Source organism: Podarcis bocagei (genome assembly GCF_964188305.1).
Source record: "Podarcis bocagei genome assembly, chromosome: 7".
NCBI classification, from domain to species: domain Eukaryota; kingdom Metazoa; phylum Chordata; class Lepidosauria; order Squamata; family Lacertidae; genus Podarcis; species Podarcis bocagei.
In genome coordinates this window covers 39,905,533-39,916,323 of record NC_138132.1, presented here as the reverse complement: position 1 = coordinate 39,916,323, position 10,791 = coordinate 39,905,533, and the positions used below count along the sequence as shown (strand labels likewise).

General features: G+C 44.5%; 1 protein-coding gene across 1 annotated transcript; it reads left to right on the top strand.

Annotated features, from left to right (window-relative positions):
- Positions 1–313: 313 nt before the first annotated feature.
- LOC308591440 (lysosomal protective protein-like) lies at positions 314–10,452 on the top strand. Its single transcript, XM_081202181.1, has 11 exons — positions 314–523; positions 1,948–2,059; positions 2,593–2,728; positions 3,714–3,868; positions 4,288–4,379; positions 5,006–5,090; positions 5,877–6,026; positions 6,327–6,454; positions 7,935–8,097; positions 8,438–8,527; positions 10,202–10,452. Exons 1-11 carry the CDS (start codon positions 351–353, stop codon positions 10,286–10,288), a joined length of 1,371 nt encoding a protein of 456 aa, XP_081058307.1. The 5' UTR covers positions 314–350; the 3' UTR covers positions 10,289–10,452.
- Positions 10,453–10,791: the final 339 nt, after the last annotated feature.

Sequence of the window (10,791 nt, the reverse complement as noted above, 5' to 3'; positions counted from 1 at the left end):
GAGAGATTCAATTAAGGAAGTGTCACTTAACCGTATCAGTACCAATTCTTGGAAAAGATTGATCATAATTTACCTTGAAGCCAGAGACTTAGCCAAATTGGTCAATCTAATCTGAAGTCTTGTTAGGCTAAATAAGGTGAAGGTGACATTTCAAAGTGACATTTCCTTCCAAAGAAGCCTGGCTTGTGTTTTGCTGGTACATTGAGCCACGCTGCCCACCTTCCCATTATCTCTGGTAATCAAGAAGCAAGATTATGCTCTTGGCTTGTTATCAGAGTACACAGGCCGAGCATGATATAAGGTGCCCTGCAACTCCACCACTCTATGGCAGCCTGTGCCAAAACAGCACCATGCACCTCTTGTTCAGGTTGTGTGTCGTCTTCAGTGCCTCCTTTTGCCTCTGCTCAGGGACAGATGCCTCTCCGGATCTCATCACTTCCCTGCCAGGACTGTCTGAGATGCCAACCTTCCAGCAATGGTCCGGCTATCTCCAGGCAGGATCTGGCCAATACTTCCATTACTGGTAAGCAGAGAGAGAGAGAGAGAGAGAGATTGAGTTAATATTCATGTCTCCACTTCATTGAACTGTTCATTGCTTTTGGGTATGTGCTGGCCGACCTATGCATGCTTCCACTTGCTCATCAAGAGCTAAAAAGCTAATCCTGGCCATGACACATTGCTAACATCCAGGCAACAGCTGCTTCATGGACTTCCACCATTGGCAGCAGCAGCAACACTTCTGAATGCCAGTTGGTGGGATGTGCAGGAGGGCAGAGCACTCTTGTGTTTGGGTGTTGTCTGCAGGTTTTCCTTGGGGGCATCTGGTTGGCCCCTGTGAGAGCAGGATGCTGGACTAGATGGGCCCCCTTGGGCGTGATCCAGCAGGCTCTTCTGATGTCCTTTTGCTCTTGCTAACCATTTGTTGAAATTGCCTTTGCCAAGATGTTCTGGATGAGCTGCAGCTTACAGAAACATTTATGCTTCTCTACTGCCCTGGAACCAGCTGTGTGGAGCAGCCTAAGAATAAATTGGTTGCTTAGTTTGATTGATGGATTATAGTAATTTGTGTCTTCCCTTTACAGGCACAAATTCCCCCCAAAGCAGCTGACAAATAAAGTCAAAGTGCAATAACAATAAGACCATTATGTAAACAGAAGCTGTTTCATTTCTGGTGGTGATCCATGTCCCTGCAGAGGGGTGGGGGTGGGGGCAGGAGGGAGGCAGGTCCAGTAGGAGCAGGCTGTCATGTTGTATGTTGTAGTTCCTTGCCTGCCTCTCTCCTGGATTCCTGCCCATAGGGTAGCTGCATGGAGGAAAACGTTGATTCAGTGGGGGTTGGTTCACTAGCGTAAATGAAGCACAGCCCCACCAACCTTAGCCATGTCACAACTGCCTGCCTTATGATTTACAACGGGCCCAGGGAGTGGCTCTGCTTGCCACCTTCCTCTTCCTCAGTCTCAGGGTTGATCTTGTAGAACTCACTTGGGAGGAAGATGGGGACAAAATTTTCTGGCGCTGGCTGTGGCTCCACCTCTCTCTGCCTAACATTAACCTCTCTGCCTTCTGCCCCACTAGTCCCATAGCTAACACCACATTTATTTACACCCCCAATGATGATGCCCCTGTTCCATGTTCCCAATGCAGCCCCTCACTCAGCACAGGCATGCTTAGCTGTAAGACTGCTACATCAGGCAGAGGCAGTTTTCGGGTGGCACAACCAGAGCAGTCACACTGGGTGCCACACTGCAGGGTTCACCAAAACAATGCTGTAGAACAAAGCATAAGAGGCGAGATTGCACCAAATATTAGTGTCACACAGGGCGCCACTGAAATTTGAGAGCCCAAAGTCTGCTACTGCATCAGGTATCTTCCTCGGGTCTCCATTCTTTGGGCCTCCTCTAAACATATCCATCAGGGTGTTTGCTCTCTCCCTTTCTATCCTGACAGGTTTGTGGAGTCTCAGGGCAACCCAGCGACTGACCCCGTGGTGCTCTGGCTAAATGGGGGACCAGGCTGTAGTTCCATGGAAGGCCTCCTGGCTGAGAATGGACCTTTCCATGTGAGTCTGTGGCCGCTCTGTATGCTGATGGGAAAGGAGAGAAACATAGGACAAGGAAGGGGTTGTGGATCAGGCAGTTGGGGCTCAACTGGGCCTGAAGCTCTTGATCTCATCTCAAAGTTGTGGAGGCTGCCTGGGATCATTCTGTCAGGAGGGAAAGGTGCTCTATACAGGCGCAGAGGCAACATTATTTACTTACTGTAAGATCACCAGCGCCAGGTGCAAAGGGGCTCTATGTTGTTTTAGTTTTGCCCAAAGTTGTTGAGCTTTTGGGGATTTTCTCATACATTTGCCCGATTTCCGCCTGGACACTTCTGCTGACTGCAGTATTCTGTTTGTGTCCGGGAGAATCTGGATGTAAAGCAATCCTGCAATAATGCCCAGACCAACTCACAGATGCCTGATTTCTCAAGGACTGGGAATCTGAGACTGTGCTTGGAGGCAATTGATATGGAAGATTTAGTGAACAGCATGCTGCAAATACCTCACATGCCCAAAGTAACCCTCTTTGTCTGCCTCATGGTTTTGTGTAGCTGAATGATGATGCAACACTCTACCTGAACCCCAACAGCTGGAACAAGGTAGCCAACGTGCTTTACATGGAATCTCCGGCTGGAGTTGGCTATTCCTATGCCACAGAAGACAGCCCTATCAATGACAGCCAGGTAGGTCACTTGCTGTTCGTTCCTGGCCTAAGGGCCGCATTCTCTAGTAAACAAACCGGGGGTGAGGCATATCACATGCCAGTGGTGGGTGGGGCAATAATTGGAATGGTGATGGTAGCAGCTGATCGGGGAAGGTTGTCAGTCCTGTGGCAGTAATATAGGGCAGAACCACACTATACATCATCATCATAATTAATTTGTACTCCACCCAACTGACTGGGTTGCTCCAGTCACTCTGGGCAGCTTCCAACAGAGTATAAAAGAACACGTGATACATCAGACATTAAAAGCTTCCCAATACAGGGCTGGCTTCAGATGTCTACAGAAAGTCATATAATCGTTTATATCTTTGACATATGATGGGAGAGTGTTCCATTGGGTGAGTGCCACTACCAAAAAGGCTCTCTGCCTGGCTCCCTGTGGGTTCACTTTTTCAAAATGAGGGAACTGCCAGAAGGCCCTCTGAGCTGGACCTCAGTCACAGATTTAAAAGTGCCAGTGCTCATTTACGTAAACCATACGACTTCCCCTAAAGAATCCTGGGAATTGTAGTTTGCTAAGGGCACTGGGAACTGCAGCTCTTTGAGAAAGAAACTACAATTATCAACATTCTTTGGGGGAGCCATGTGTTGTAAATGTGCATTGGCTGTGCCTTAAATGTATGGCATGGTTCTATCCAGAGGCAATATAGACTTCCTACACAGCTGCCTGGGCTGTGAGGGATCAGCTCACAAAGTTTGTAAGTATTGTTGGGACAGAATCCATTTGCTTTACAGGTAGGAGAAGTCTTTATTTGGCTGTTCACTGAGCCAAATCAAGACTTCTGTCATATACTCCTGACGGATGAGGAGCAGAGGGGTGGGGTGGGGGAAGATAATGTCAGGAGTGTGTTTCTTAACGCAGCCGCACATGATATGCACATCAAACTGTGTCCTATGATTTGCACCAAAGCTAAGTGGTGGGTCAAAATTTCTCCCTACTTCAGGTAGCTGAGGACAACTACCAGGCTCTCCAGAGTTTCTTTGCTAAATTCCCAGACTTTGCAAACAACGAATTTTATGTTTTTGGGGAAAGTTATGGTGGAATCTATGTCCCCACTCTCACTGCCAAGATTGCGGAAGGATCAGCAGGCATTAACCTGAAGGTAAACACAATCGCGGTACAGGAAGCAGAGTCACTGGAAAACCAGGAGAGCTAAGATCTTCCGTGTAGGCCAAATGGCACATTTAGGGGCAATGTGTGAGCACTGCCAACCCAAAAGCAGCAGCCACTAATGCAGACTTTGCCCTGATGACAACAAGCCCTGAAGGCCTCTCTCCAAGTGGGGAGGTGGATCCACTTTGAAGGCCTTGCTTGGTAGCTGCCTTTGAATGTCCGGTGCCATTGCCCCACATCCAGTTGTGCTGTATCTCAAGAGGCACTAGTCACTACAGTTCCTTTGCCTGCTATCTTCAAACCTGGCATCAGGCCTGGTTCTAATTATAGCCTTTCAACTAACTATCCCATCATCCAATTTCATACAACTCCTTTCTTGGCATGATCTTCTGTTATCTGATTCCTCAGGGATTTGGGGTTGGCAATGGCATGCTGAGCTATTTCCTCAATGACGAGACACTGATGGAATTTGCCTACTACCATGGAGTGTTTGGAGATGAGTGAGTACAGAAGAGGACAAGGGGAGTTGGGTCAGCAAGTGGCCACAGGTAAATCTCCTGCCATACAAGTCAACAACTGGTAGCACATCTGGCCTCTAAAAGATTTGTCCTCGCCTTCTCCATTTGCCAGATCAAATCAGAAGCAAAAAAGGAGAGCGGAGACTGTAGTAAAGGGTCTTGCCCTTATCATGTATCACTGAGTACATCAGAAACAAGAAACTGGCAAGCAAGGTGGTTGGATGGCAAGTGAGTCAAAGGTGTGCTAAATAAGGGGAAGCCGTTGTTTCCTGTCCTTCATTCAGTGAATAAAACTAGCAATTATCTCCACTGAAGAGAGGACAGAAAGAAAAACTTAACTTGCACAAACTGTAGGCAGAATAGTCAGGGAGCTTGTCGACATCTCCAGGGAACACAGGACAGATATTGTCAACATTGTTTGAACTTTCTGTTCTCCTTTGTTGGGCAGGGGAGCCGGTGTGTGTGCACGCACACACACTTTGTGCTTCTAAGTTGTGAACCACCCTGTGATCTTTGAGTGAAGGGTGGTATACAAATTTAATGACTGAATAAAAATGAATAAGCTTCCCTCTACCTGACACTCCACCTCCTTCTCTCCTGCCTTACAGCTTGTGGGCCTCCTTGAACGAAAACTGCTGTGATGAAGGAACTTGCAACTTCTCCAGCAACATGAACAGTGATTGTATCACAGCAGTGAGTGCCTGGTCTGAAAATCCTTGATACTAACTCATGTAGTGTGCACTTTGCAAACTCCATTTGCACCTGGCCACAAACTAGAATGTTCTAACTGTTATGCAAGAATGTGTTCTGGCCTGAACTGGTAGATTATGGGTTTAGTAAAGTCTTCTGGAAATGTCTTTGCCCTATTTTGTGCCCATAGCACCTACTACACCAAATTCCCTGAACAGCATTAGGATATTGCCAACATGTTACCACACCGTTGAAATAATTGCAAAGGGTGCTAATTAGTTACTGGGCTAAGTTCAATGTGCTGGTTTTGGTGCATAAATCCCTATACACCTTGGAACTAGGATTCCTGATAATCCCACCACTTATATATTCAGTGCTCTGTAGGTGAAGGCTGCCTGCAGGTACCGTCTTATAATGAGGTCCATTCTGCACAATGTAGTAATCAGATCCTTAGTGTTGGGGCACCTACCCTTGGGAATCCCCTCCCCTTGAATATTACACAGCTGCAATCTCTTATCTTTTCAGTGGCTATCTTTACCCCAGTCTCTATCTGTATTGGAATTGTTTTTAAGATTTTGGAATGTGTTTTATCGCTTTGTTGTTAGCTGCCCTGGGCTGCTTTGGGCAGAAGGGCAAGATATAAATTTGATAATAAACCCATAAAAATAAACTGATGACCCTCAAAGGTTACCGAATTCCACACATCTGTTTCCTTTCTTCTCTTTCTGCACATAAACTCAGAGCGCAGCTAACTCTTCTATCCTCTTCTTCCCTGTTCCCATCCTCAAGATATCACAAGCCTATGGAATTCTTTATGGAATTGGCCTCAACGTGTACAACCTCTACGCATCCTGCTGGGGAGGAGCACACTACCAGGAGCGTTATGAAGCTGATTTCTCGAGCCTCTTCCACCACTACCAGTTTGATGTTCCAGTGCCAGTGAGTTGCTAGGCTATCTTCATCAAATTTACACTTCACTCAGGTGGCTCTAGCGATTCTGTGAATTTGGCAAACTTAACCCCCCCCCCAAAAAAATGCTTTCTTAAGCATTAATATTCAGTATGGAAATTTCTTCCCAAAGTTTATGCTGGGAAGGCATGATTCATCCATTTATAAATGAACTATGGGCCACTTGCTGAATCAGGCTTAGGTCTGGCAAAGCAAGGTGCTGTTATCTTGCACCAGCTTTCCCCAGAAGAATTCAACCTCATCTTGCCTTCTCCTTGCTTTCACTTTCAGAAAATTGGCTCTATCCCAGGAGTGCCACATTGTATAAATGCCACCGCTATGTATGTGTGGCTGAACCAGGATGAAGTCCGGCAGGCTCTCCACATCCCCAGCACTCTCCCAGACTGGGAGCTCTGCAGGTGACTCCCATCAAATGTTTCTGCCCTTCAGAAGCATGCAAAAGTTGTTTGGTAATGGAATGGTAATGAAGGGCAGTGGCCTGGCAAGGCTTTGTGGAAAAGTGGTGTTTTTCTGCTGGTATAGAACTGATACACTGCAGGTTGCCAGAGCTTGATAACATATGGGTATGTACTAGGACTGAGATCAAATGAAAATGCAGACTGCAACAAAAACAGCTTCCCCATCTTTGTTTTGACAAACCTCTAACGTGAAGCACCTGTTTCACTCTACCCATACTTTCTTGCCCTAAGCCTGGAAGCGATGTCAGAATTATCTGCAAGGGGAGTCTCCTTTCCCAGATAATTTTGTCCCAAATACTTCCAGTTTTTGTATGGATATACAATATGAAATCAAGTGAAGGGAACTGAAGATTTTACTGATGTACTGACTACCTTGCTTCTTCAAGACCCCTCGGGTGAGCTGACAGATCTCCAATACTGATAGTCCTGGGAGAACAACAATCATGTTACAGTCATCTTGTAAGAAGTGGCAAAAGTCCTTTATGATATTGAAGAAATCTTTCCCCTGCTTCTCTGTTGGGGTTGCATGCATAGTGAGTCATCTGGTAGAGCTTTTTCAGGTGACAAATGGACCTTTCTTCTCCTTGTTCATCTTACTGACATGCAGTCATCAATAGTCTTCTGTGGTATTTTTGTTGGGCATTTGGAGGGGTGTGCAAAACATTATCATTTTTTATTTGGGTATTTCAGTCTCACTGAGAAGTTACATTACATGTTCAGGAAATTTATTTGCAAAAATAACTTCTCCATGGGTAAGGTTTTCCACATGGCTAATCCTTATGTTTGTTCACACCTAGCATAGTTGTGCATTTTTCTGTATTCTAAGTACTGATGCTTACCACCATTTCCCATTAAAATGTCTTATTGTGGCTTAGATGGTTTTCCTTAAAAGAGACAATGAATACAACAACTAACTGCTATTACTGGGCATTAAGAGGTTTTGCCTGGAACTAATCAGTTGGATCTCAATAGTATGAGAATTCTGAAACAGTTGTAAAACAAACTGCCTTCCAGACATCACTGGATTAAATTATAAAGCATATTTGTCTCAGTTGTGGACCGCTAAGGTTGGGAACATTTATTTCTCCCCAGCTTATTTATTATTCTTCCTCTGGGGCAAGGTATAGAGTACATGGATTTGTATATTCAGCATAATTTCCTCTTGAAACCACTTGGTGGTGGATGGCCTTGGCTCATGCTCATATTCTGATAGGCCTGCAGGGGCAGGAAAGGAATTCTGTGGCTGTTGGCAGTCAATGAGAACCCCAACTTGCATGCTCTTGGCAGCTTGGATTTGCATCTTGGTGACAAAATCAAAAGGGCACCCTTGGTTGATCTTACTGGTGAAACAAAGGGGAGAAGGGATGAGGGGCCCAAGCTCCTTGAACCCCACCCCCAAGCATTTCTCTTCTCCATGCAGTACACAGGTTAGCGCTCATTACCAAAGGGTGTACAGAGATATGACTCCCTTCTACAAGTATCTGCTGGCTCAGGACCTACGAGCATTGGTTTATAATGGAGACGTGGACATGGCCTGCAACTTCTTGGGGGCTGAAAAGTTTGTTGAGTCTTTAAATCAGACTGTAAGTAACTCCTTTGAACTTTGGATATCTTAAGTGCTGTATTGAAAACCTATTGCTCCTTAATTTATGTGGGAAGACACAGCTGATCCTGCCTTTTAGGACCCAGGTTTCCAATACCGACAGATGTGCAGTTGTTGTTAAAGACATAGCCAAGCTGTCATTTAGAAAAGAAGTTAGAATGGATGGGCAGAGATGAAGAGAAAGTTAGCAAAACATGATCTGGAGTAATAAGTCTACTAAGAGCCAGTTTTGGAGCATCTGTGATAGACTAGTATGTACACTAATATTGGGTCTGCTGTCCGTTTCCAGTTTGTGACCTTCTTTTTCATTAATTCCACAGGTGCTAAATGATTACCAGCCCTGGTATTTCAATGATCAGATTGCAGGATTTTTCAAGGAGTATGAGAAGATCACATTTCTCACCGTAAAGGTCAGTGATTTAATTGGAGCCAGTGGGCATTATACTTTTCATTATTTAAAAGATTTATGCCCTGCTTCTCCCCTGTACAACAGTGTTACTCAAAGCAGATTTCAAGTAAAAATCAGCAACACGCTAATAATTAAAAGACAAAATAACTAGTTTATAAACAGCAGGATAACACAAAAACAGGAAGAGCAATACTAACAGCCAATACTTTAAAGCAGGAGCAGAGCCAAAAGCTTGTTTAGAAAGCACATTATATGGGCTCAGTTATTTTTTAAGCATGACATGGCTCTCAAGATAGAGATTTGTGATGGGCCCAGTGACTGCTTTACAGATTTCATCCCAACACAGCCACAGAAAAAGGTCGACCCCTCTTCCAACAGTAAATAAAGCCAATATATAAAGCATTGGGTTATAAAAGATAGCTACTTCTACTCTTCCAGCTTTTCCTTCAGGTTCTAGGAGGAGGAAGCACCTTTTATTTCTTTGCCAAAATGGGTCCTAGCAGGCAAAAGTGCTGATCTGGGTAACAGTTTTACATTGGGAATCTTCTGCCCTTAAAAATGAGGCTTTTTGCTCCCAGGATAAACCTTTAAGGAAAAGCCTGGGGAAAACTGCTGCACTGACTACCAATCAGGGACAGAGCAAATAAAATGTTGCCCCCAATACATGGTGTGGAGGGTTGGCACTCATGGCTTGATTGAGTTTACACTACTTCTAGCCTGGGAAATGCTATTGCTTTGCTAGATCACCTCCCCATCAAGTACACGGTTAAACAGGACTTGCCACCTGTTCCATGCGCCCTACAGAAGCATCCAGTCCCTCACCTATGACATATGTGTTTGTGTGTGTGTGTGTGTGTGTGCAGTGTCCCATAAAAATGCTGGACAGTTAGAGCATAAGCAGCCAACAGAAAACACGTTGGGGGCAATGGCTTCTCTAGCTGGAGAGACCCATTATTAAAAGGGCTTAGGTGTAATCCTGGGCCCTGTAACAAAGGCCTGGTTCTCATGTAACATTAAGCTATGGTTTGTTTAGCGTAACTGTGGTTTGTCTGAACATGTGAAAACATATCAGCAAACTAGCCTGTTTAATTTCTATCAGCAAATGACAATGTGAAGCCATGGCTTGGTATTGGCTTAAAAATCATGGCTTATTCTAACTACGGTTTAACATTACTTATGAACCTAACAACCCTGCCTAACTATGGTTGTTTTCCCTACCTGTTACCCCAGATGCTCCTCAAGCTTGAGAAGGCATGACACAAGAGTAGCTAGAAAACAAAATAAGATCTAAGCAGGTGTGGGGAACCTTTGGCTTGCCAGCTGTTGCTGAACCACCACTCCCATCAGTCCCAACAAGCATGGCTAATGATGATGGGAGTTGTAGTTCAGCAGCAAATGGAGGGCCACGGTTTCCCACACCTGCTCTAAATTAACAATACATGGCTTGTTTGTTAAATAACATTAACCCCAGTTTATGTGAAAACACAGCCAATATATGATTAATTGCACACACATTATCAAGACAGCACTGGCGAAAAGTTACTTTCTCTCCTGCCCCTTCTTGCACTGCTCAATATAAGCTTCCAGTATCCTTCACAATGTTTTGGGAAGGGGAAAATTATTTCAGATGTGCTTTCTCAGCTCTTTTCTAAAGCATCTTCCCTCTCATATATAGGGTGCTGGTCACATGGTTCCACAGTATAAGCCTGGACAAGCTCAGAAGATGTTTGAATGCTTCCTCTCCAAAGCCAGCTACATCTGATCTAACGCATTTTAAAATAGTAAATACCACTGAAAAGTTGTGGGGAAATGGTATTCCACATAGTACACAATACTTTGTAACATAGTAACATAATTGAAGCTATGTACATACTTATCTTCTTATGATTGAATAGTTGCAAAAACTTATTAAATCATGTAATCTCTTGGGTGTGTGGTCAGTCTTGGCAGGACAGGGAGAACAGATACTTCTATGGCACTTTTGGGAGGGCATCACACAGAAATGTCCCCCCCCCCATGGCAGAGAACCTATAACATGACCTGATTCTAGGGCTGCCATACATCATGTTTTTGTATATATATATATAAAAGCTCAACAACTTTTGGGGTGTCCTGGTTTTTACTTTTTGAAATATGGCAACCCTACCTGAATATATTTATTATATTTATATACTGCTTTCAGAAAAATATTGTCTCGCAAAGCAGCTTACATAAAAAAGTAACAGGCCCTTCGCTTTGACTTACCAACTAAAAGAAAGCAAGAGA

Excerpts from the sequence above, each read along its gene's own strand:
- LOC308591440 (XM_081202181.1), top strand. The coding sequence starts at position 351 with ATGCACCTCTTGTTCAGGTTGTGTGTCGTCTTCAGTGCCTCCTTTTGC. Across the intron at positions 6,027-6,326 it reads AGTTTGATGTTCCAGTGCCA|AAAATTGGCTCTATCCCAGG; the intron begins GTGAGTTGCTAG and ends TTTCACTTTCAG. Across the intron at positions 8,098-8,437 it reads TTGAGTCTTTAAATCAGACT|GTGCTAAATGATTACCAGCC; the intron begins GTAAGTAACTCC and ends TTAATTCCACAG.